Here is a 27,181-nt window from a genome sequence, read left to right as displayed (position 1 = left end):
TTCACACCTACGGTCAATTTAGAGCATCCAATTAACCTAACCTACATGTCTTTGGACTGTGAGGGAAACCGGAGTTTGTTTGTTTGTTTGTTTTATCTGTAACCGCTTATCCCGTGTGGGGTAACCGCTTATCCTGTGTGAGCCTATCCCAGCTGACCATGGGCGTGAGGTGGGTTACACCCTGGACAAGTCGCCAGCTCATTGCAGGGCTGACACATACAACCATTCACACTCACGGTCAATTTAGAGCCACCAATCAGCCTAACTGGCGGCACGATGGTGTAGTGGTTAGCACTGTCGCCTCACAGCAAGAAGGTCCGGGTTCGAGCCCTGTGGCCGGCGAGGGCCTTTCTGTGCGGAGTTTGCACGTTCTCTCCGTGTCCGCGTGGGTTTCCTCCGGGTGCTCCGGTTTCCCCCACAGTCCAAAGACATGCAGGTTAGGTTAACTGGTGACTCTAAATTGACTGTAGGTGTGAATGTGAGTGTGAATGGTTGTCTGTGTCTATGTGTCAGCCCTGTGATGACCTGGCGACTTGTCCAGGGTGTACCCCGCCTTTCGCCCGTAGTCAGCTGGGATAGGCTCCAGCTTGCCTGCGACCCTGTAGGACAGGATAAAGCGGCTAGAGATAATGAGATGAGATGAGATGAATTAACCTAACTGTGGGAGGAAACCCACGCAGACACGGGGAGAACATGCAAACTCCACACAGAAAGGCCCTCGCCGGCCTCGAACCCAAGACCTTCTTGCTGTGAGGCAACAGTGCTCACCACTACACCACCGTGCCGGCCCAAACATAGTCATAAAACAGAATACTGTAATCCAGGACCTCAAATAAATAATCACTGGGTGTATTTTTAGAGTTGTGGTAATTGCAAATATGGTAGAATTTAATGAAAAGACAGAGAAAGAAAGAGAGAGAGAGAAATGATTAATGACACTTCATACTACACATTACCACAGATTATCCTTTTCTACAGTACCGTTTGACTTTTTTTTTTAAGTCTCGTTCTTTGTTCAACACCGGTATTCGTACACGTTCCACCTTGTCACGCGCATTCAATCCTAACGCAAGAAATCATACGGCTAGCCAATCAGGATGCAGATTGTTAAAACGGGTGGGGAAAGAAAAAATTACGCAGTGAGATCTCGCGAGATGAAGTAAATTCATTCCAGCCCGTGTGTGTGGTGTGAACTACCCCCTCCTCTCTCTCTCATTCTCCCTCCATAGGGAGCGACCTCCTCTCTGCAGCCCTGAATAGGGAGAAACACGGGCAGGCACGGCGCCTGTTAGCTGTGGGAAATACAACAAACTGACGGTGCTCGGTAGTCAGGCAGCTAGCTGTGTCATAACGTTATTTTGAAGTGTTAGTTGGGAAAACATGCGGTTGCGGCGGCGGCTCAAGCGGGACCGTGATGAGGGACTGGGAGCTGGGATTCGCCCATTAGACTGCTGAGAGAGACTCATTAGCCTGCTCGCTAACGGATAACACGGCTAAGCTAGTAGCGAAGGACGCTAAACTTCGCAGAATTTGCGGTTAGGATTGAAAGTCTACCTCACAACTCGTCGTTTTATTTCCTACAGAGTGGGATTTATTTATCTTTATCTCCAGCTGATGGTCGAAGACGCCGAACTCTATTTTGCAGCGGTTTTGTTTGCTGCTTGCTCGGTAGCTAACAGTATTATTGATCCGAGCAGCTTGTTGTTAATCACTCGGGGTCGGCTTTGTGCTTCCAGGCCATGGACTGAACAGCCTCTTCATCCACAAGCGAGCTAGCTTAGTGGCTAGCCCTGGGGTTTCTTCTTAAATAACAAACAAAACAAACTCCAGTTTCTACATTCTGAGCTGGACTGGAACGAGGAAAGGAAAAGCAAATTTCTCCTGGATCAAGTGCGCCTTTTTTTTTTTTTTCTCCTCAAGGACCATGAGTTTTTGGATGCTCGGTTCCGTCCCAAATCAGATGTGAAGGGAAAATAAACCGAGCGGATTCTTCTTTTCTACTTTGTCGAGTTTGGGACGAGCTGTTAGAACCAGCATTATAATGTCTACTGCGAAAGAAAACCCTTGTAGGAAATTCCAAGCGAATATTTTCAACAAAAGTAAATGTCAGAACTGTTTCAAGCCGAGGGAGCTTCATCTGCTGACCGACCCAGACCTGAACCAGGTAAACACACACACACACACACACACAGTGTGTCAAGGTGACAGTGATAAGAGCAGCGCCTGGTTCCTGTAGGATTAGTGTTGGTCTACAGCCTTCAGTCACACACTGATGAAGTATTTTGGCTGTGAAATGTTTTACTGCTGTGGCATGAAACTGAAAGTTTGAGTTTTGACTCTGCTTTTACTTCAGTGGCCCTTCAAGGGTTTCTTTTCCTCAGCTGTCAAAGGTGATGTTTTTCTGTCATATAGGAAATATCTGGTTTTCTCTCTCTCTCTCTCTCTCTGTGTGTGTGTGTAACAGGATCCGACAGTTTTTTTTTCTTTACCAACAGTTTGTCTTTGCACATTCAACATATCTGACTTCTTTAACCATAAAATAATTTCCACAGATCTCCTCAGTAGGGCTTGACGATACGCTGATCTTGTTAGTTTTTTCTGTTTTATCAGACATCTCATTTTTTAGGTTTGTTTACCTGACATGTTTCGACATACGACTGTCATCTTCCTCAGAGTGTCACCCTCTAAAAAATTAAATGTCTGATAAAACTAACAATATTCAATATAAGACATAATGAACGTATTCGGAAGATACGCTGATCTGATATCGATATCGTGATAAATCATTTCACAATACGCTTTTCACCGGGCTGCACGGTCGCCTCACAGCAAGAAGGTTCTGGGTTCGAACCCAGTGGCCGGTGAGGGCCTTTCTGTGTGGAGTTTGCATGTTCTCCGGCGTGTCTGCGTGGGTTTCCCCCACAGTCCAAAGATGCGCATTTAGGTTAACATGGGGCGGCCTTGGGCTAAAGTGCACTTGAGCAGGGTACCTGACCCCTGACTGCTCCCCGGGCGCTTTGGTGTGGCTGCCCACTGCTCTGAGTGTGTGCGTGTGTTCACTGCTTCAGATGGGTTAAATGCAGAGGATGAATTTCACTGTGCTTGAAGTGTGCATGTGACAAATAAAGGTTTCTTCTTCTTCTTTCTTCTGTGATATCAAGAATATTGTAGTATACTACTTTTTTTTTTAAATTCACATTTAATTATAGGCTGGTAGGAAACGGCTGCCGTGGTACAATTTTGTACTTTAAATTTGTCAGCAAAAGTCGATTTTCTTCTTTGTTACAGGTTTTAAACATTTTTCTCCTTTTCGATGTTAAATTTTTTTTTATAAAATAAAACGTCATTTGTGTCATCAAAAAATTTATTATTATCCCCCCCAATACCTCTCCGACCTTCTCCACATCAGCACTCCCTCCCGGACACTTAGGTCAGCCTCCTCCATCAGCCTCACTGTGCCCTCTGTCCATCTGTCCACCATGGGGTCCAGAGCCTTCAGCCGCTCTGCCCCTCGCCTCTGGAACTCCCTCCCCCTTGACATCAGGAACATTTAACTCATTATCCATCTTCAAGACCCGTTTAAAAACCCACCTTTTCAAACTTGCCTACTCACTATAACTTGTCATCCGTTACTGCAGATTTTTTATTTTATTGCACTTGTCTTTTTTTGCTTTTTTTATTGTCGTTTATGTGTATTGTGAGGTGACCTTGAGTGCCCTGAAAGGCGCCTTAAATAAAATGTATTATTATTATTATTAATGACACAGTACTGTATTGCTTGCAGTTTGGGAGCAAACCTCATATTATTTGCAATGCAGTGTTGTAGAAATACCTTTTAGAATCATGTGTGTATATTTTTAAAAAAAAAAAAAAACTTTTTTGTCGTATTGTCCACCGTCCGTGCCTGTACACTACTATGCAAAAGGCTTGGGCACCCTGTTTTTCATCCAAACTTTGTTATAGATTTTTATTTTATGATTTCTACATTATCAAGTCAGTACAAAAAAAATTAAATTCCAAGTCGTAGTTTTCCAGCACAAAATTAAATGTTATAGAAAAGTGTTTTGTATGTCAGTAAAGAAAGCAGTATATTGGTGTACGTAAGAGACACTTTTTAGACAAGAAAATATAATTAAAGCTACTGGGTTTTGCTGCAAAATGAAGAAGCGAGTGCAACAGTCATAGTGTTCAGAGGAACTGTGGCTGGTTCTGTAAGATGCTCAGTAAAACCTACAGCTCATTTTCCTTATAAAACTGCACTCGTTGTACCCGAGACTACTGATTATTTATTTATTTATTTTAAAGTGAAGGCTTGTCGCACCAAATACTGACTTTCATTTATTACCATTTCTGCTCTGTATTAGTATTTTTTAAGGTGGAAACATTTAATGTCATTAGTTCTGAAGGCATCTTTGCTGTACAGCATTTCTTTGCATGTGCCTGATGATGTGTTCAGCCCCAAAATGACAAGATGGTCAAAATTCGCTCCAGCTGCCCTGCCAACGACACTGTCGAACTTCATGGATGCACAAAATTTGTCCAGAATGCTTGCTCTTGTAAACTTTATTTAAAGGGGCTGCAAAGCAAACAGACATGTTAACAAATATCTTTATCAGCCAACCACAAATAGGGTATAGATTCTACAAGTACGCTCCGATTCGATTCTGAATCTCAAGCTGATGATTCGGTTCAATCCAATGTGCTTTGATTCCAATTCAGTTTGAATGAGATGAAATGCTGAAAAGCAGGTTTCTATATTCGGAGAGATACATTTGCTTTGTGTTTGCAGGTCATTAAACATTAAACATTTTAAAAGTGAACTGAGAGAGCAACATCTGTAGGGGGATGAGTAATTGATCTGAACCATCTTTTCCTCTTTTTGATTCATCTGGTCTCCTTGTGTAATAATGCTTGTATAACCTCAACGTTGTACATTACGATTAAGTTATATACTTGTGGGTTGTGTTTTAATAAAAGATAAGCTGGACTATCAGAGCATAAGTGCTGCAGTGATGTTGCATGAATGTATGGTGACAGTACAAAAAAAAGGGAAATTGAATCTCTCAGAACTTTACTCAGATCACACAAAGAAATCGTATGGTAATGTATATAATATTATTATTTTACTATATCTTTGAAATGCTCAAAGCACCTTACAGTGCTATCCAAAGGGGAATTTACCTGTTATTTATTACATTTAGCTGCCTAGACTAATCTAATAGTGTAGATCTAGAGATAAGAGAATGTGCTCACTCATGCTATTCCCAATGGGAAATGTGTTTGAGAGAAAAGCTGCCACAATGTTTATGCCCAGTCGGGATCACAGCCTCTGATTGGTCGACAAACTCAAAAACGATGCATGATGGAATTGCAAGTGGTTAATAGCTATGCTAACTGTTTTCCACATGGAAAAATGGATAATCACAGAAGACATTCAGCTTTGGATTTATCCATTATGGACTTATTTTACAAAGTCTCCAAAAAACACAGCACAGTTCAAGCGCTGGATTAAAAAGCTTATGAAAGGGATATGATCACATGGACCTCTGATTGGACCAGTGTAATACTGGCCTTCCGAACAAAAAACAAACAAAAATTGAGCTCGAGCATGCACGTTCCCGAGATATTTCAAGTTCAGTCAGAGCGCATCTATTTAATTCTCTGACTGTTTAATCACAGGGGAAATGAACCTAGAAAACCCTTCACCTAAAATGCACATTAGCCGAAAGGATCGAGTCGCAAATTTTACAGATATTGAATCGGTCGAACTATTTAAAATAAAATATTTTTGCACACCTTGAATGCTAAGTAAAATTTTATGTCCCTGTATATAAACAGAGACCTGTCAATCATGGGGAAACCCACCATTGCAGTTATTAATTTTCCCTCCGTTATACTTAGGAACGGTTTGAAGAGAACCAAAATTTACATGACTGTGTCCTCCAGGATTCTTTCGGGCGGAGCACTTCTAAGTTCTGATTGGCTGCTGCCGAATTGCGTCATCGCTCGTTACCATAAAGTTGCCCAGACTTTACTTTGATTCTGATGTTGCCAACAGTCATGTCGCTGCTCGCTGTCAAAAGACACAGACTCGCTTAGGAAAATGAAACACATCTGGTTGCTTTAACGCGGTCACTGCTTGTGCTCTGAATGCCCCATAAGATTTTACACAGTGCTGTATGTTCTGAAAATGATTGGTCACTTATCATGTTTTATCTGTTTATTTTATTGGAAATTTGCTATTCTTGAACATTCCACGAACAGAAAACAGTTAGGCCCCAGTTGGTGTTATGTTACAGTTGAACTTGGTTTAGAGATGCTGAGGTTTGAATTAAATCAATTCCGTTGAAGAGACCAGTCAAACCGGCTAATAACTGTTAAGAACACACTAACAAATATTCTAACTTTTAATGATGGTGAGTTGTGATCACAGATGCCCTGGTTATGAACCCGAATCACTGGAGATCCTCTAACCCTCACTGAGGTCAACTGTTATTTTTAGTCATGAAAGTGTTCCGGATTTTTAGATTTTCCTCTGGATTTTTTCTGCTAATGACCCAGAAATCCAGATATTTGACAACTCTTGAAAATCTCCAGTTTTCCGAATGGAGAAATGTACTTTTTGGATTTTTCGCATTCCTAGATGCGGCGTAATGCTTCGCATCATCCTTGCATGGGCGCAGTCCTTAAATAGCCCAAACATAGTTCATTGATTAAAGACAGGTGTTCTTTGTTAACGGCGCGTGTGCCGGAGCTCGTTAGGCGCACGCGCCCAAGGCTCGCCTTCAGGTGCACGTGCTAAGGCACGCAGGACTGACACCGTTCTGCGCAACACAATCGCACTAGAAAGCATGTTCAAGCTGCCAGTGTAGCTGCAGTCTTTTTAGTTGCAAATTACGAGTATTTTCTCGTGTTAATAATTCGCCATGTCAAAACAAGCAAAACTTTCCTCCTCCTTTCGACGTAAGCAATTTTTTATATATTATATATATTTTCCCATCAAAGTTGCATTTTGTGGTTTCGAAGCCAAGTTTTAGTGCCGTTTCTAGAACACATCATCAAGAAAACGTGGAAGAAACAGCAATAATGGAAGAGCCGGTTTCTAAGCTGCCAAAAACTAGCAGTGGTAATTATTTTGTGTTACATAATGTACTCAGGCTGCCAGTCAGTGTGTCTCACACACACACACCCTACACCCCTGATTTATATGAGAAATTTGGTATTCATTGGTGTGTTTAAATTTACAGACAATACGAACTAGTGTAAACAATTGGCTTCAACTCGCATAAATATGAATTGGAAATGTTTAGTTCACTTTAGCTTCTGCAAACGCACAACTCTGATAAACGAGGCTCAATGTCCCCAACATTGAAACCTGAAAGCTTTAGAAACTCAGGTGGTGTTTACATTAGACCGTATCAGCAGATCATCAGATTAACGTTTTTAAAACGATTTGCGTGCACACAGCAACGCCAATACACTGATACGCTCGGTTCCGCAGGCATCCTGCGCTCCAAATCACTCCGCCCTGAACAGCGAGTGCCCTCTGGAGGGTGCGCACTCCGGCCCTGCGCAGCTCACAGAGCGCGCGAGTGAAGCGCACGAGCAGTGATTCGGGACTGAGCCGCTGTGTGTGTGATCCCAGTGCATATCGGGCATGCGCAAGTCACTCACCACTTGCAAGTGGAAGGATGGCAAGCCTAAAGACAATCATAACTACACAATGGGCAGTATTTGCATCTTACCATGAACAACATTAAGAATGACAAAGCAAAGCATTATATTCATACTTTTATACTCTTTAATGAAAAACAAAAAGGTGATACAAGGCAGGAAGTGAAGTCCGCGCCGTTTTTCAGCAGTCGCGTCACATGACCAACGCGGCATGACCAACGCCAGCGAATCAGGAAGGTGGATGTCACAGTGACGTTGTCCATTGACGACGTCAGCTAGAGCTCAGCACTGCGTTTCCTCGTTCCTCAATGTTTACACAGCACCGGATCAGATATGAACTGGGTTGAATACGTGGGCCCTGGCGGATTCAAGTTGTTCCGCCTGTGGAGTCGTTTCCTGGCGTTTTAATGTGAACGGACAGTCTAACAGACCTTTACTTTTCAACAGTACTGTTTTGGGATTTTGCTGAGTTTACCTTCAACTGTCTTTTTTTTTTTCTTTCAAAGTAATGAACTGTGTAGCAGGAAAATCACCTCGTTTTCTCAGTGCACTCCTGAAAATTACTCATTAACTAGGGGAATTAAATTTGATATTTTTGGCATGTTAATCATTAATGTACATGAAAGAAAAAGGCTTAAAAGTTATAACTTGTTTTAGTGAAAATAAGTACTAGAATGCAGGGTTTTATATATTTTATAAAGGGCGAATAATGACGCCAGCCTGTGTGTCTTGTGTCCGAGCGTCTTAATCATTGAACTCTTTTTGGTGAATCTGAATCAGATTTGTTTGTGTACAGATCGGACTGACCCTCAGCCGAATTGCAGGAAGAAAAAGAAGCTGCATATGTATTATAAACTTAGTCTGGTATAGTTTAGAGTCCATGATGATGGAACATCTTGGAAGAGCCAAGAAAGCCCACTATGGAGTGAGCAGTTTAGTGTGAAGTTCTCCTGTCAGTCGTTGTCTTGCGACCGCAGTCAGTCTTTTTCCTTTTTAAGCAATATTCAGTTGAGTCGCTGTTCTGCTTTCGTCTCAGCAGAATCCATCTGATTTTCCTTTCCTTCAAGAAATTCCAGACGCTGTGCTGTATTTGTGTTTCATTAAAGCAGAAGCCATGCACAAATTTGTCTCCTTTAGAGGAGTAATCGGAGCAGCCTGTGTCTAAGATCGCATCCATTTTGCGAAGCCGAATAAATTCCTCGTCGGCTCGAGTGCTTCAAGGGAAAACCACGTTTCTGCCAAGGTCGTCAGCGATCCGGCTGCTTTGAAAAGAGCATCTGCAGATTTCTTTCAGGTGCTCCAAAACATTTCAGGTTGTCTATTTGTTGTCTGTACCACTCAAGCTCAGGCCTTAATTTTAGTAATCCTACCTCTGCTTCTGTTTACTTGAGCATTAAGAGGCAGTTGGGTGTCAACTTTTACAATGACGTGGCCTGAGTGGAAACATTACGCCTTCAACAAATGGACTGCATGAAGACATTAAGCTTTAAACACTCGGAGTCATGACTGAGAGGAAGTTTTAGACCATTAAGGCATGTTATATCCTGTTAATTGCGCGCTCTCTCTCTCACACACACACGCACGTGCACTCTACCCAAGCAGGATTGGAGACGTTTAGCAGCGTCAGCATCTTGTAGTGCACATGTAGGGAGGACTGGGTGTGATTATGCGTGGTTAACCCTTCCACCGCCTGACTCCTGACTCATCTTGTGAGTTACATGTCAGGTGGTGTTTACATTAGACCGTATCAGCGGATCATCAGATTAACGTTTTTAAAACGATTCGCGTGCACACAGCAACGCCAATACACGATTCGCGTGCACACAGCAACGCCGATACATGGATACGCTCGGCTCCGCAGGCATCCTGCGCTCCAAATCACTCCGCCCTGAACAGCGAGTGCTCTCTGGAGGGTGCGTACTCTGGCCCTGCGCAGCTCACAGAGCGTGCGAGTGAAGCGCACGAGCAGTGATTCGGGACAAATAGCAGGAAGTGAAGTCCGTGCCGTTTTTCAGCAGTTGCGTCACATGATCAACATGGCATGACCAACGCCAGCGAATCAGGAAGGTGTATGTCACAGTGACGTTGTCCAATGACGACATCAGCTAGAGCTCAGCACTGCGTTTCCTCGTTCCTCAATGTTTACACAGCACCGGTTCAGATACGTACTGGGTTGAATACGTGGGCCCTGGCGGGTTCAAACTGTTCCGCCTGTGGAGTCGTTTCCCGGCGTTTTAATGTGCACGGACAGTGCATCCGCGACGAAAACGATACGGATACGGTCTAATGTAAACACCACCTCAGTAGTGATGAAATGATTCAGAAGGGTTTTGTGAGTAGATGCTGCAGAGAGAGAATGTTTTGAACCCTCCAATTGCTGGGTTTCATGTGACGTCACATCCGTCTCATTAGTTATTCAAAACTTTAGCTGGTGGTCTACCAAATCTCACTTGACAGTGTTTGTACGGAGAAGGTGCATTGCTCGCATGAAAAATGCCTTACGCTTGCGTTGTTTTAGGTTGTTTGATTCGATCAAATCGTGAAACTGAAAAGTTTCTTCAGGGTTCCCTGTGAACTAATACAAAAGGGTGAACGAACACAGGATTTCACAAAAAGACGTTGAGAAAGGTGGCTTTCGAACCTCTCACTGAAATCGAAGGGAGCCGAGTCGAAGCACGCTCGAGTTTGCAGTGATCACTTGGTGAAAGGTTTGTATCTCCCTCTCAGCTACGTCGTTAGTGTTTTCCAAGTACTTTTCTTGCTGTGTGTCGTTATTTTAGGGTACTTTTTTTTTTTTTTAAGTCACGAAGCGCTGAAGTCCCCAGCTGTTTCTTTTACTCCTCACAAAGTCCATATGCATGAAGGTCGCGACAAAATTCTTACCCAGCCGTACAGTTACAATGCGCCGTGATCACTTCTCCGTCTTGTTTAACTAAGATCCAGGTCTTTAAAGGGGTTTCTGATGATCTTTGTGAATGATTTACCTGAGAGATAAGAGCCAACACAAGTGAGAATCAAGCCAACTGTTTGTTTACACTTGAACTTGCAGCGCGTGGTTGTAAAAACGTGAATGAAAAGCTTTTAAAAAAAAATAATGGTTACACGGGCAAAAACAAGACAGGGTTCATTCCGTAGCGACTTGATAGTGAGGTCCTTTACCCAGCCACATACAAAAAAGTTGTAAGCCTCCATACTCTTCCACACTTTCATCTGTTTTGCGGTGCAGAAGGACGTCTGCAACACCAGATAGTTTGAGATGTCGGGGAACTCAACTGAAGGGTAGTTTTCAAGATCGTATGACAAATCTTTCTTTCCCAGACTGTAGGGGTCGATTCCATTGCACATGGCAATCTTCTGGATATATCTAAAGCCAGCAGCGGCTTCTAGGTTACGAGCATACTCAAGGCCTCTGCATGCTCTTGCAACAAGGCTTTCGCAGATAGCTTTTCGCAGACAGTTGTAATTTATCGTTGAGCGGGGAGTAATAGGCGTGCGCGATGTTATTCACCGCCACAACGCAAGGGGGCTTGAAGTCGCGAAATCGCTAGGAGTAGTTGGTGGGTGTGGTTAGTGGAGTGTTTATCTTCCGGTTACTTATAATGACTAGAACTGGAGTCGTATAGATGTCCGTACTTCCTCACTTCCTCGATCAACCGCTCTTCGTGCTGCTCCATCTTCGCTCGTGTTTTTAAAAATGGTGGTTGTGAAAACAAACCAAACCGGGAAAGTAGGGAAGCGGAAGTGCGTGTACAGCGGATGTAGAGTGGACCAATCAGAGCCCTCTTGTCTGCGAGGCTTCTGCGGTGGTCACAATTTTTGGGAGGTGCGCGCAGAGCGTCTGCGAAGGTGGGGGGGCTACGCAGACACTGTCTGCGACGCTATCTGCGAGGACTGCGTTGTCAGCATAAATTGGCCTTCACTCTGATAAGTTATTGCTAGTTGTTTGCACTACGGCAGCTGTTTAGACCACCAGCTATTTCACTTCTGGGAAAACTGCTAAGAAAGGTCACGTGACTGAAACCCAGCAATACTAACTGACCTTCTGGAAGCTCCGCGCACTTCTCCCAACATTTTAGCCTGTTCTCTCATCTCGAGTCGATTTTTCCTGCATCCTCACATTTTGTCCTTGTAAATGGAGACTGTTTCAAGTTTGATCATGTGAACTAAAATCCATGAGTGCATGTGTGATTTGGCTAAAATTAGGCATGACCATACAAAAGGTCTTCACGGTAATAAGTTAGAAAGTGGTTGTTTTCTTTCATTTCTGTGTGACTAGACATTCTTCCTTTTTCGGGCTTGGCAGGTCTGAGAAGGCAGTCTCTCGATGCATCGTTGAAGTGGTTGTAATGGGGATGTTGAGACGTTTTCTAAAAGTTCAGACTAAAGCTGCTGCTACTCAAAAATACATACAACTGAAGCGAGTTTTTGTCTACGTCTTCCAGTGAAGTCAAAGTTAATTAGAGCACTGGGACTGCGTTTATTTTGTGATTTATAGACTTCAGTGGATTACATGAAACATGTTCGCTCATCTGTTCCCACTTAATTTGTTTCTAAGCAGTGCAGCACGTAATGATGGTTAAAAAGCCAGCTCACCACATTTCTATCCAAAGTGTCCTTTAAAGACAAACAAAAAAATGTATTTAAAAAAAAAAAAGACACAATAAAGCTAAATGCGTCCTTTATTCATTGAAGCCAAAGGGTGTGTGTGTGTGTGGTGTGCACCTCCCCATGTATATTGATTTGAATCTTGAATGAAAAAAATGTGTCCCTGCGTGTGTGTCTCAGTGAAACTGGGACGGGAAAGAAAGAGAGAAATATATTTGTCTCCGTTTGTGTAGTTTGTTTGTTTCTAAAAAGCATAGCAAATCATTCTTGCTGAAGAGGCAACCATTAGTTTTGTACTTTAATAACTGACCTAGCAGTAAATACAAATATAGTTTTGCCTTATCCAGTGTTTTCCAATACTGTTTAACTTAAATTTATGTCTTCCAATCAGAAGTTTCTTTTTCCTTCAGTATTTTGAGAGTACATACCTCTCTGTAATAGATATAAAAGCCCTGGCAATGGGAACTCATTCCATTAATGTTAAATAACCGTTTCCTTACAGAAGATTTCACCATATCAGAGATTATATATCTTTGTTAAACACATTTATTAAATTAGTTTATTAGTAGACTTGGGTTATGTGGCGTTTTCGTCATATAAGTCGCTGTAAACGAGCTGCTTTTCGAAACTACAACATGGTAGAAAGAGCACATGGGGGGAATTGTGGTGTGTCGTGCAGCTGTTGATGCTGCTGTTATCGGAAATTAATCACATTTCTGTCTAATCTGGGTTGAGAATTCAGTCGCGCGTTCTTTGATTCCAGATGCGTCGTAGTTGATATGGAATAACGCAGATTTATAAAGCATGCAGTTGATCTGATGATCCTTATAGGGATCGACCGATATATATATATTTTTTTCAGGGCATATACTGATTATTATGGAATTGGGATGCCGATAACCGATATGTGCAACCGATAAATGTAAACATTATAATTCACATGAAATTAAACATAGCACACACTGACACAGACCTTCATATCCATGAAATGTATGTTTAATTATAAAATTGAACATGAAATTTTGTGCAGGGAGATGCCAGCAGCATTTGCACAATAAAGTCAAACAGTTAGAATAAAATGAGAAATAAAATAATAATAAAATAAACACCAATAAAAAAATAAATCGCTCCCTACTATATTACAGCTCACCATTTTCGGTGGAAAATAAATGAAAATACACTCTGGATTCTTTTACACTAAGAACTAAGTAAGACTTACCAACTTCAAGTAGTTTTTAAATAACAAATCAAGTGTAGGGAGCTGCCTGCAGCATTTTTAAAAAGTAAAATCAAACATAAAGTAGGCTATCACTCCCTATTATGTAACAACTTAACCATCTACATTCTAATGCTTTTAATGCCCAAGCCTAATATTCCCAATTTAGGAGGATTATATTGTAGTGAGGGAAGCATTACATGTAGTTTCAGCGAGACTAGTTGGTTGTAGGCTAATTCAAGTGCTTCCTTCCGTAAGCTAAGTTTGCCTGGCTACACAGATGCAAATGGACAATTTTAACGAGTCGTAGATGAAGAATGTAAACATATAATGTTGTGCTTTTGCAACTTGTGTGTTTGTGACTTATTGTGGCAAAAGCAGCGTGTCCTTACCTTGAAGTGGGATCTGCTTCTGCCCGAGTGCCCGTACGGCCGCCTTGAAACAGTTCACAGCGTTTAGCTACACGTGTCAATTGGCTATATCTCTTGTGCCAAACAAATCAGATGTTGTGGTGGGCGGGACCGTGTTCTTGAACTCAGAGAGGCGAGTGCAGGAAAGGACGTGCAGTGACAGTCGCGTTAGGAACGAAATGGCTGCAAAAAGGCATGTTATCGGCATATCGGTGGAAATTATGGCCGATACCAATAACCCTAAAAATGCAGAATATCGGCCCAATATATCGGCCAGGCCGATTATTGGTCGACCCCGAGATCCTTATGTAGTTCATTAATTCCAAGATGTATTTCTTTTGTATGCGGCAGTATGTTTCAACCATTAACTTTACATCACTAATCAAGTCATAATTCACTGCCCAAGCGAGGGCAAGAGATCATTTCAGATGGTATGCGAGTCAGAACTCTGGGATTTAGTGTGAAGGTTTTATGGTATGATAACCTAGACTAAAAATGTCATGCTATTAATCAAATGTTAAAGGAAAGCACATGTGCTGGTGGTGAAAATTAGGAACAGCTTATCAGATATTTGCGCACAGTTATTTTTGTGCTTCCGTGTGTGTGCAAGACAAAGATAATTGCACTTTTTTCTGGTTAAAATTTCCTGACTTATGTCTGTTAAGTGATTGATTCACACAGGATAAGTGATCACTGTATACATCACAGAGATGAGTGTCCTCACCAGGTGTGTGCAGATGTAACGCAACAAAATTACACGCATACTACATACATGTCATTCAAGTACACAGCTTGTTTTGACCTTTATTGCAATCTCATGTTGTTGGGCTTGTGTCCAGAAAGTTGATCATTAATAAGTCACATGACCATAACATGGCTGTTGGCTGGACGGACCTCTGCTAGGATCTCGGTAACTTGCCTAAAAGCCCTGGACGTGTCTATAGGAAGCGTGTCTTCATGTGTGAAACGAATGTAGTCTGACTTTAGAAAGAGATTTTTCCATAAATTGATGTTCTGAGCTGAAGGAGAGGGTGAGGATGAGGAAAGGTGGCACGCTGAGCCAGAAAATGCATTTTAATCTGTATTTTTTTTTTTGGGGGGGGGAATCAAGTGTGAGGTAAATGTCCAGTCGTCTACGATGTCCAACAGTGAAACTATAACGGTCCTTGTCAGGATGATGAAACCTAAAACTGCACAGTTGATGATTTAAAAAAAAAAAAGTTCACAATTAAATCAAACACACATCCTGCTATTCCCATAACCACCAGAGTAATAGCAGATGCATTTTGTTGTCTTTCATGCCTGATTCTGTATCTGACCAAATAATACAATGTAAACATCATCTTTGTTTATCTGTAGCTGTCCTGGCAGCTCCAGGGAGCAGGATTGTGGGTTGTGGGAGGCTTTGGGGGAAGGAGAGCTTGTGAAAGGAAGTGTGGGTTGGGAAAGCAGAGTTTCCCCCAAAGGTCGCTTCCACTTCAGAAGCAGCAACAGAGCCTACAAAAAAGGGGAACTGTTCGGCCAAGCTGGGAGGGTCCTGCGCCGGCAGAGACCCGGAGAGTGCATCCAGGGGTGAAAGAGGGGGATGCTGGGAGAAAAAGCAGCCCCCTGGGAACAGCCTGGGGCCAGGAGGAAATTGGAAGTTAAGCGTGATGCCGGCGGGAAGGCTGTGGGGTTAGGAGAGGAGCTCAGGAGAGGAAGCAGGCCGTCAATGTGTGGAGGAAAAGTGCAGGGGTGTGCCGCTGCTCTCCTGGGCAAACCACTCAACCAACACTACACGCAGCACTCACAGCTGGCTTTTGTTGTGCTTTTTTTTTTTTTTTTTCCCCCCCATTTCTTTCTTCCCTCCTCCTTTTCAAAAGAGGAAAAGAGCACTCAGGCCCAGTCCTTTTTTTAGATCTTGTTAGTTTCATAAGCTTTATTAAATGGCCTGACGCCCGTTGTGCTGTCGGCTACAATACAGTGCCTTTATTTGACCTAAATCATGGAGGAGAAAATATTATTTATACAGCATGTTTTATTAAGAGATAAATCAGAGTGCTTTCCACCTTCGATACGCGCCATTTAAAACAAACAGCAGACATGCACAGAAATGCCTCGATTATAGATGTGAATTTGCAGCGTTGCGTAGTATGAGCTCTCAGCACGTGTATGCCAGTTAAGCCTGTTTAAATGTAGGTGAGACGCTTGGCCACACTTTTGTGAGAGTGTATTGCGTTTCAGGGCCATTAGCTGCATGTTAATATTCCACTCGGCTTCTTTTCTGACGTGGCTGTTGCAGCCATGTGAACTTGTCTGGTCCTGCAGTGCAGCATGCCTCCTTGGCCTTCCTCATACAGCAGCAAGCATTCAGTGTCTTGTTAGTGCAGAGTGTTCAAGTGATGGGAATATTCTCGAGCGTGTGTATCGACAAAGGAAAGAGGATCCACGCAAATACAGAATGTATTCCTGCACAGCAGTGCAACATCAGTACACACTCTGGATTGCAGTTAGTGTAAATGCATACCGTATAGCTGCAGCCGAGCACGTCGTTTGCAAGTCCTGCACATCGTGCTTTTTGTTCAAAGCTGTGTTGATTCATTGGGTTCCCATGTGACCGAACATTCCTGTGCGTGCGTGTGGTTTTTGCATTATGCTGGTGCTGTTGTGTAAGTGATTAACTTCTGTTATGAATTTTTTAAATTGCATACTCTACATACAAGCACCTGATGTGATCTCTCTTCCCCCTGTGTAATGAAGGAGTTTGTTTGTTTGTTTGTTTGTTTGTTCATTGAGTGTGCAGTATCTTCCATTCTGCTTTACATTTTGTTTGAGAGTGCGTTCACACCTTTTTAATCTGAATCATTCAGGGCTCAACATTAACTTTTTAATCCAAGTGTCCAGTTGGTCAAACATGATTTTTTGACTTGTCCTGACCATAACCTTATTATTGCGATGCATTTACTCGTTCAGTGAAGGGAAAGTGGTTAACAAAATTGGTCAAAAATCAGGTATAGTTATGATGATCGTTATGCTTTAATGATTTATAATTTTTCAATAAAACTCTTAACTGTAACAAAACTTATCTGGTTTCCCATTATGGCGCGTGTTGTTCTAACCCATTACCTGATCTGCAGTTTTAAGAGTTAGACTCAAAGTTTCTAGAGGAAATAAAGATAAATCTTGATTAATCCAGTAAAACCTGAAGTATAAACTAATGTAAATAAATGAAACCGAAAGAAAAGAAGTCTGATATGGTGAGGGCGACAGTCACGTTGTGAATGAAAACAAACTGAGTTCGGCACTGTCGTAAAATTCCCACGGAGTGTTTTTATGACATTTGTGATTGTTAATGTGAGCCATACAAAAGAAAATTGCAATGAATGTCTGAGTAAAATGAAAATTCACCAGAGATATTTATTTTATTGAAGTATTTGATCACCATTTTGCCAATCTTGATGAATTCCAAGTCCAATAATCTATAATTAGATATTACGCCGTGGTTATTTTTTTAAACATCCAACCAACTGCTGTACTCTGCTTCCCCAGAATTTCGTAAACAGTAGCATGGCCGGATCACTGAGGGGATTGAACTAGTTTTGTTGGAAATTTATTGATGTAATGCTTGAATATTTACTATAAAAATGGTGATTTTCACCAGATATTCAACTCGTCCTGTCAGACAAGCAGATGCGGATTTAACTTTGTCCGGACCAAACACTTGGTCGTCCTGGACAGTCGGACTACCATTATTGTCGAGCCCTGTCATTTCAGTAATATCCAGAAAGGTTTGGTTTCACACTGTATGTGATTTAAAGTGAAGTATGGTAACAAGAAGAAAGGGGAAACGACCTTTAAGTGTGCATAGAAATCACCCAAAACAGCTGAATACAGAGAGCATGGAACCAACGCTAAATAAATGGTGACATAATTATAGAAGTAACTAATAAAACATTCTGTCTTAGCCTAGTAAACTAGACCCACCCGCCTAGCGGCCAAAAATATTTTTGCCTAGCGAATGGGTCTAGCCTCGCACCATATAAACAAAAACACCCCGGGCATCAAATCGTGCCCGCCAATCACAACGCAAGGTTTTTGTTTGGATTCTTTGGGCGGGCTTTTGCAGGAGTGACGACAAAGCTGCGCGACAACAAAGCTGCGCGACGCTGGAGAAACCACAGCAGGAAAGATGGCTACGGGCTAGTGAACAGCACGCGTTTGACTCCGCTTTGGAATCAGTTTTAGAAGAATTAGACTTGGAGTTTTCGTTGAAACATGAGCAGGAAGAGGCTCTCCGCTCATTCCTTTTCAAGAAGGACGTTTTCGCTGTTTTGCCAACCGGCTATGGCAAAAGTCTGATCTACCAGCTGGCTCCGCTCGTAGCCAAAAGGATGGGGCTAGTTTGTGCAGTACGAAGAATTAATAAACAGCTTTGAAACATTACTTTTTGATTGTTTCTTATTTTCCCGTTATTTTAAATTTAAGGGAAATTATTTCACCAAACACCACTAAATAAAAACTCTCAAAAACAGTTTAAGCAAACCCTTGAAAAACACTTTAAAAAAATGAGTGTATGTGGTACAGACTCCAAACTTGTGGTCATTATCTCCAAACTTCTTAATATCTAGAACCTGTTTATTAATTAATACGCATTTTGAAAAATTATTTATTTCAAGGCCTCCCCCACTGCTTTCTGTCGCTCTGACTACGTCACAGTCACTGTTGCGCTGATTGGTCAGAGCGTTGGGCTATACGCACAGAGACAGTTTGAAAGACAGCGGTTTGTTCCCCCTACCCCTGTCGGAAATGTCTACGGATCGAGGCCAGACTAAATATTCACATTTAGTCTGGCTTGCCAGGCTAGTTCTGTCTATCAGTACAATCAAAGCGCAACAAAACGCAATTGCGGTGTTCCCGCCTGCCAGAGTGGATCACAGCGAGGGAGAAAACACCCCAGGATTTGAGTTAAACGGACTAAATGCAAAAATGAAAGCACATGAAATATAACTTGATGACTTGCTGTGGTACCTGTACAGTCAAATGATAGATCTGTACCACAGAACTTGGACCGTACTGTGATTTAATCAGTGTTCCTGCACATTGCTGACTTTGACGTGGTTGTCATTGTCATGTCTTCTGCCTTTGATGCCAGCGTAATCATTCTGACCACAGTTCCTGCCCTAAATGTAACCATGACCACAAGTTTCATATGGCACACTCCTCCAATAAGTAACCTTTTAAGTAAATATTACACCTTCACTTCTGGAAGACTTTTTTTTTTTTTTTCTTTTTCCCAGCTACTAATTGATCTGTTTTAAATAAATAAATAATTTTATATATCATCTCATTATCTCTAGCTGCTTTATCCTGATCTGCAGGGCGAAAGGCGGGGTACACCCTGGACAAGTCACCAGGTCATCACAGGGCTGACACATAGACACAGACAACCATTCACACTCACATTCACACCTACAGTCAATTTAGAGTCACCAGTTAACCTAACCTGCATGTCTTTGGACTGTGGGGGAAACCGGAGCACCCGGAGGAAACCCACGCGGACACGGGGAGAACATGCAAACTCCACACAGAAAGGCCCTCGCCGGCCACGGGGCTCAAACCCGGACCTTCTTGCTGTGAGGAGACAGCGCTAACCACTACACCACCGTGCCGCCCTATACATGCATACATGTGTCTGTGTGTGTGTGTATATAGTATGTATGTATGTGTGTGTATGAGTGAGACTTGTCTGATGATGTTGGTGTTGAGTTGTTTCATATCTTGTCCTGTCTTTACAGGCTAAACCGATCTATGGAGGCTGGCTGTGCTTGGCTCCAGAGGGAACGGATTTTGACAATCCGATGCAGAGGTCTCGGGTAAGTTGTTCTGTTTCCTGTCCCTCACGCTCTTTTTAAGTTGTGTTAATTAGAAAGCTTGTACAGAGGTTAGTTGTAATAGTTCTGAAGTGCTGCGTTTTATAATTGATCTATTTGTTCCTGCAGAAATGGCAGCGGCGCTTCTTTGTCCTCTATGAACACGGCTGCTTGCGCTTCGCTCTGGACGAATCAGTAAGCCCTCTTTCACCCTTATTATTTCTGAAAGTGTTCTCATATGCTGGCCAGCATCGCATGGCATGGTGACTTGCTTTCCACAAATAAAGCAGTTTCTCAAAATGCTGAGGTCATACACTGAATAAAGGCAAACCATCATGTGATGTCGCTTATTCATTAAAGCGTATGAATGATTGAGTGTAGCGAGAGGCAGATGTGATGTGGCCTGTGGTGCGATCACAGGGCTGATGTGAGCCTGTTGAATTCACTGCACTGTGTTCTGAGTGAAAATTGGCTGCCTGATCAGGCCAGAGATTACAGCATTTGTGTCAAATCTGTGAGGCCCACACACTCGCTGCTGCACCATTGAAACCCCTGTAATATATTTGAGTTTGCGTCCGTGACTGAAACGCTATAGCAGATCCAGTTTAATGTTCTGGATCTTTAGTTGGCGCGATGAGGACGACAGCCATTTGGCTCACATCATGTCATCATTACAGTTTCTTCTGAAGAAAGCTCACAGTGAAATGACTCGTGTCCAGGAGGAGAAACCTCAGCACCTGGCCTGGATGTCTGACATCAGTTCAGTGTAGTATAGCTTTTCCTTCAATTGTATAGGTATGAAGGTTCTGTCAGTCCTATTGTCTGCGCTCGCTTTTCATCTGTGCCGAGATCCCTCAGGAAAAGCCAGAGAATTGGGTCAGGGACGTGTGGGTCGGGAAGACGAGGATGAACTAAAATTAAAATGAAGTTCTGAAATTATGGAGGTCTCAAGAGAGGGAAGCATAAATTGATTGCTGAGCCCACCGGCCAATCGGCAGCTCTAATGTTCTGCCCGGTTTTGGTTGCCCATTTGACGAGGCTAAAATTGATTACCCAGTTGATTTGAGATGTAATGTTCAGCATGGTAACGAGCATCTGCTTAACCTTGAGGTGATTCCGTGTCGTGCTAACAGAAGAGTTGTGTGACCGATTTGTACCGGACTTTATTTTGCTCGGTTTTGTCAGTGTTTCCACAGTGTCTTTCTGGTTCTGGAAAAAAAAAAAATGTCATTCATGTGAGTTAATTAATCCACCTAGTAAGTGTCGTACAGCAGGCAGTGGCATTCAGAACGAGTAACGTGTGCTAGGGTTACGGTATCCAAGCTTCTCACACTACTGAAGCTCATTAGGGCCCGAGCCCTATGGGCGAAGGCCCTATTGTTCTTGTAAGAGTTCACTATTATTATTCTTCCGTCTTCTTCTTCTTCTTCTTCCGTCTTCTTCTTCTTCTTTATTTTTCTCCGCTGTTGGGCCATTTTCGGGGCGCTTGCCATGGGCGAAAACGCACGTAATTTGGCACCAGTTCCGAGAATTGCCACCGCTACTCAGAAATTTGGCACCAGTTCCGAGAATTGCCACCGCTACTCAGAACCAGAAGCCCAAACTTGGCCGGGGCTCAGGGCCTCTATAGCGCCCCCTAAGTCGTTGTGATTTTGGCCTCCCGCATTAAGGTGCCTGGGTGCCATGTAGTTTGTAGTAGTGGCATGCCATTTGGTACGCATATGTATCTCACTAAGCCGGACAAAAATGTAATGCCATTGCATTAGCCACGCCCAACAGGAAGTGAGGTAATTTCACTTTTGTGCGAAATGCATGGCCACGAAGACGGCGCAACTCCTCCTAGACCGTTCATAGGAATGTCGCCAAAATTGATACACATCATCTACAGACATGGCTGACAAAAGTTACTAAATACGTTTCACGTAGGATAAACCGTTCAGAAGTTATACGTCAATCAATTTTCGATGCAAAGTTTTACATGCTTAAAAATTCATAACAAATCTTCCGATTGCTCAAAACTGCTCATACTTCACACGCAAATCACTCATTGGGCTTCTGACATGTTACCCAATTTCTGTGATATTTCGCCACTGGGGGCGCTATTTTTGGGCAAAAATTCCAATCTTTCCTCAAATTTGGTCAAACTTCACGGCTACCCTCTTACTACCTCCCATGTCATGTATACCACGTTTTGGAAATTTTCGTCCATGGGGGGCGCTGTTTTTGGCCGACGCAATTGCTCCAAAACGGGTTTTTGGTAAATAATTCCATAATGCTTTTCCTTCACACCACTACCTTGTGATAGTACGTTGCTGTTGTAGACACTTATTTTTCCAACTCCTCATCGCTCATGTACAGCTTAGCGCCACCTACTGACATGGGAAAAACCAAAAAATTTATTCTTCAAAAACCTATATCTCATCTTCTATTTACTCAATTGTCATCAAACTTCATACGCAAACTCTTCATAGCTCACCTGACATATACGCCAAATTTTGTGCACTTTCGCCACTGGGGGCGCTATTTTTGGGCAAAAAATCCAGTCTTTCCTCAAATTTGGTCAAACTTCACGGCCACCCTCTTCCTACCTCCCATGTCATGTATACCACATTTTGGGAATTTTCGTCCATGGGGGGCGCTGTTTTTGGCCGACGCAATTGCTCCAAAACGGGTTTTTGGTAAATAATTCCATAATGCTTTTCCTTCACACCACTACCTTGTGAAAGTACGTTGCTGTTGTAGACACTTATTTTTCCAACTCATAATCGCTCATGTATAGCATAGCGCCACCTACTGACATGGGAAAAACCAAAAAATTTATTCTTCAAAAATCTATATCTCATCTTCTATTTACTCAATTGTCATCAAACTTCATACGCAAACTCTTCATAGCTCACCTGACATATACGCCAGATTTTGTGCACTTTCGCCCCTGGGGGTGCTGGTTATGGCAAAAATGATATTGTAGCTTCTGATTTGTCAAACTTGGCAAGCAAACTCTTTACAAGACCCTTATTGGGGCACTTGCCATGGTCGACAACGCACGAAATTTGGCTCCTTTTTCTTAGAATGCCACTGCTACTGAGAACCAGAAGCCCAGATCCAGGCCGGCCTCAGGGCCTCTATAGCGCCCCCCGAGCACCGTTCAGTGCGAGACCCTATTGTTGCCATGTGTCCATTTCTGTGGTTTGTCGCCATTGTGTGAGTAATGTCTCTTGCCGAAGAAGCTGTGGAAGGTATTTCGCGGGGACCCATGCCCCCGCCCCCCTTGGCCGCTGGCGCGAGGGCCCGTCGAGGCCGCTTGCGGCTTTAATTAAATATAATACACGCCAAATAAAAACTTTTGTTTTGCAAAAGTCTGTAGGGAGTAGGCATCTTTCTTGTTGCTAAGCCTATCGTATGTGGACGCCTGGCCATCACACTCGAATGTGGTTCTTCCACAAAGTTTGAAGCATACAGTTGCATAGGCTGTCTTTTGGCCCTTTTCCACTACCCTTTTTCAGCTCACTTCAGCCCGACACGGCTCGCGTTTCGACTACCTCAGAGCAGCACGACTCAGCTCGCTTCAGGCCTACTCAGCACCCAAAACTCGCACGGTTTTGGAGTGGGGCTGAAGCGAGCCAAACCGAGCCGAGTGGGGCTAGGGGCATGAGCAGACACTCCCCTGTGCACTGATTGGTGAGGAGGAGTGTCCTCACACGCCCACACACGCCCCGCGAGCACGCTGGGATCTGTAAACACCGTAAACCCGGAAGAAGAAGAATTACGAATTACGAGAATTTCTGAAGCCTTATGCGCCTCGTCTCATCTATACGCTCTTGCCAGTATCTGTTGGCGTTGTCGGTGACAACAAGCCACAGCACCAAGACCAGCAACACTAACGACTCCATGTCCTCCATGTTTATTGTTTACTATCTGGGTCGTGAGACTACCGCTTAAAAGGTCACTGATGTCACTGTTTGCGCCGCCTAACGACATCACGTGACGTCCACCCACTTTCGCTAACTCCACCCAATGTGTCCACCCACTTCCAGCCAGCACGGTTCGGCGCGGTTGTAGTCAAAATGCAACTCCAACAGCCCCACTCAGCTCGACTTAGCCCAACTCAGCCGCATTGGTAGTGGAAAAGCGGCATTTGTGTAATTTCCCTTCACTGGAGCGAAGAGTTTCAAACACGTGCCAGCATGACAATGCTCCTGTGCGTAAAGCGAGGTCCACGAAGACATGGTTTGCCAAGGTTGGAGTGGAACAAGCCCTGACTGAATACCTTTTAATGCTGACTGTTCACCACACCTCTTCACCCAAAATGAACACCTGACCTCAGTAATGCTCTTGTGGCTGAATGAAAACAAAATCTTGTGGAAAGCCTTCCCAGAAGAGTGGAGTTGGTTAAGCTACGGTCACACTGCAGCTCGCGATGCTTTGTGATGGGTTATCGATGAAAATGAGGCGTTTTGGTGATGATGCATGGCGATATACAGGCGAGCTAAAAGTTGTGGTCACACGGTGGGCGAACACTTGACTGTCATGCCTTTGTGCTCGAGTGGCCACGCTCGCTCACAGGACCCAGTTATGGGAAACACCTGATGCTGATTTGAGCGCAATCAGCACAGGCATATAAGGACACCGAGGCTTTGTGAAGTATTATCGTTATCAGTCACGTTTGTTTCTAGCCATGTTTGACACTGCTTTCAGTTTAGTTTTTGTAAATATCACGCCTGCTAGCGGCACGGTGGTGTAGTAGTTAGCGCTGTCGCCTCACAGCAAGAAGGTCCGGGTTCGAGCCCCGTGGCCGGCGAGGGCCTTTCTGTGCGGAGTTTGCATGTTCTCCCCGTGTCCGCGTGGGTTTCCTCCGGGTGCTCCGGTTTCCCCCACAGTCCAAAGACATGCAGGTTAGGTTAACTGGTGACTCTAAATTGACCGTAGGTGTGAATGTGAGTGTGAATGGTTGTCTGTGTCTATGTGTCAGCCCTGTGATGACCTGGCGACTTGTCCAGGGTGTACCCCGCCTTTCGCCCGTAGTCAGCTGGGATAGGCTCCAGCTTGCCTGCGACCCTAGAAGGATAAAGCGGCTAGAGATAATGAGATGAGATCACGCCTGCTAATAAACACGCTTCCTGTACTTGGTTCCATCTACCACCACATACTTGACAGAATACTTGCAAAGAAAACGGTGTCCTTGTATGCACGTGGTGATTGCACTTAAACCAGTATCAGGCATTTCCCACAACGACTGGATCGCAAGCGTGCGCACAATACGGATCAAGCGAGGATCCCTGAATGTAAATACACTTTTTAAGTCTCGGCGAAGGTTGGGCTATGCCAAGCCGCTGTGTTGATGAGTCTCCCACAAGCATCAGGGACATGGATTTGAGACAGATACATCTTGAGGCTCAGCGAAGGTTCCCCACACTTCGGGAAATATTCCCGTGCCCATTTGCGAGTATTCGCTGCTTAGTTTGCTGACAAACATCGCCACCAAATTACAGTGCATGCATTGAAATTTTTCGCGACCCTTTTTTTTTTTTTTTTTTTTTTTTTTGCCATTCATGAGTTGGAGACATGACAAAAAACAACTTGCGAAGCTCAAAGAACAATCGCCGTGTATTGCATGATTGGTGGCAATGCTACAAAGTTTTCATCGCCAAGTATTCACAAACCCACCGCTAGCTGTAGTGTGACTAGGGACTTATAACAGTAAAGAGGACTAAGGGCCTCTGCATGCTCTTGCGACAAGGCTTTCGCAGATAGCTTTTCGCAGACAGTTGTAATTTATCGTTGAGCGGGGAGTAATAGGCGTGCACGATGTTATTCACCGCCACAACGCAAGGGGGCACGAAGTCGCGAAATCGCTAGGAGTAGTTGGTGGGTGTGGTTAGTGGAGTGTTTATCCTCTGGTTACTTATAATGACTAGAGCTGGAGTCGTATAGATGTCCGTACTTCCTCGATCAACCGCTCTTCGTGCTGCTCCATCTTCGCTTGTGTTTTTAAAAATGGCGGTCGTGAAAACAAACCAAACCGGGAAAGTAGGGAAGCGGAAGTGCGTGTACAGCGGATGTAGAGTGGACCAATCAGAGCCCTCTTGTCTGCGAGGCTTCTGCGGTGGTCACAATTTTTGGGAGGTGCGCGCAGAGCGTCTGCGAAGGGGGGGGGCTACGCAGACGCTATCTGCGACACCATCTGCGAGGACTGCGTTGTCAGCATAAATCGGCCTTAAGTCTGGAATGGGGTTTTCTGCAAGGACACATGAGTGTGATGGTCAGGTGTTCACAAACTTTTTTTGACCATATCTAAGCAACTAATGAATAAAAAAAAAAAAAAAAGATATAGTCAAGAGACACGATCTTGTTTTGGCTAGTGATCCCCCCCCCGGATTATACTGCATTAAGGCAAATTTTATTTCAGCAAGTGTTTTGCTGGTAGAACAACAGAATGTGCAGTGAAACACTTGAGCCACTGTGTCTGTAAATTTACTGATCCTCATCCTAATCCATTTTGAGATTTGTTGGAAATGTAGCCCGATTGACACATCCTGGTTTTCCCCTTAAATTCACTTTCCGTATACGTAGCAAAATATTAACTGGCGCTTAACTGAAGCTGTGTCTTAATATGGCTACAAAGGTTAGGGATGTTTATTTCGCTAATCCCACTTATCCTTTGCTTGTTTCCATAACCTGTCCTTCATCTGACGAGATCAGCATTGAAAGCTATAAACATTACATGCATTTAAGTACTTGACTCCGAGCACTTGAAGTGAAATAATTGTGGCTGTTAGGGAGAGATGCTCTGACTGAAGCCTGTGCTCAGAAGAACGTTCCCCCGATATGTCCTTATTTGGTGAAACTGCAAAGAGGGCCATCGTGACGTTGCCATACTCTGAGAACATTAGCCCCCTGAAACCACATGGAAATGCAAAAAAAAAAAAAGGCTCCGAGATTCTCATTCCACTAAAGGCCTAACCGCAGCACCTATTTCTGTAACCAGAGCCTGTGTTTAGAAAGCTTAAATCAAATCATCTGGAGAAGATGGACCAGTCGAGGGGTAGAGGGTCATCGCTCATCTACTCTTAAACTCTTTTTGAATGCAACTGTCATGCAGATCTGTTCATTTGATTTTGCGAGCACTGGAGCGGAGACGGCTGAGCACCATGTGTCAAATAAAATGCTTTTTTTTCCCCCTTTTTTTTTTAAAAGCCTGAAAATTTGAAGGCGTTTGAGAGGGGGATTTGTCCTGACACTACTGCATTGTTATCATTTTCTCTCACCCTTTAGCTCTGCAATTTGATTAAATGCACTGCAAGTCAAGGCACATATCGTGTTATATAATGTGCATCTACCATGACGTGGTTAATCTTTTCCCTTGCAATACAATCTCAAGTTTTCATTAGTTTGCACACTTTTTCTTGATTTGTCTACATTTTTCATAC

General features: G+C 43.4%; 1 protein-coding gene across 4 annotated transcripts in view; it reads left to right on the top strand.

Annotated features, from left to right (window-relative positions):
- The first annotated feature begins 1,214 nt into the window (after positions 1 to 1,214).
- The window catches only part of mprip (myosin phosphatase Rho interacting protein), an 88,405-nt gene continuing 62,438 nt past the window's right edge, over positions 1,215 to 27,181 (top strand). For all 4 annotated transcript variants that reach the window (XM_060939643.1, XM_060939642.1, XM_060939644.1 and 1 more), the window contains exons 1-3: positions 1,215 to 2,164; positions 19,680 to 19,757; positions 19,884 to 19,949. In XM_060939643.1, the coding sequence (XP_060795626.1) occupies positions 2,042 to 2,164; positions 19,680 to 19,757; positions 19,884 to 19,949 (267 nt within the window). In that variant the 5' untranslated portion in view covers positions 1,215 to 2,041. The remainder of the gene's footprint in view (positions 2,165 to 19,679; positions 19,758 to 19,883; positions 19,950 to 27,181) is intronic.

The sequence above is a fragment of the Neoarius graeffei genome, chromosome 14 (assembly GCF_027579695.1).
Source record: "Neoarius graeffei isolate fNeoGra1 chromosome 14, fNeoGra1.pri, whole genome shotgun sequence".
Taxonomy (NCBI): Eukaryota; Metazoa; Chordata; class Actinopteri; order Siluriformes; family Ariidae; genus Neoarius; species Neoarius graeffei.
This window is presented reverse-complemented; position numbering and strand designations above follow the sequence as displayed.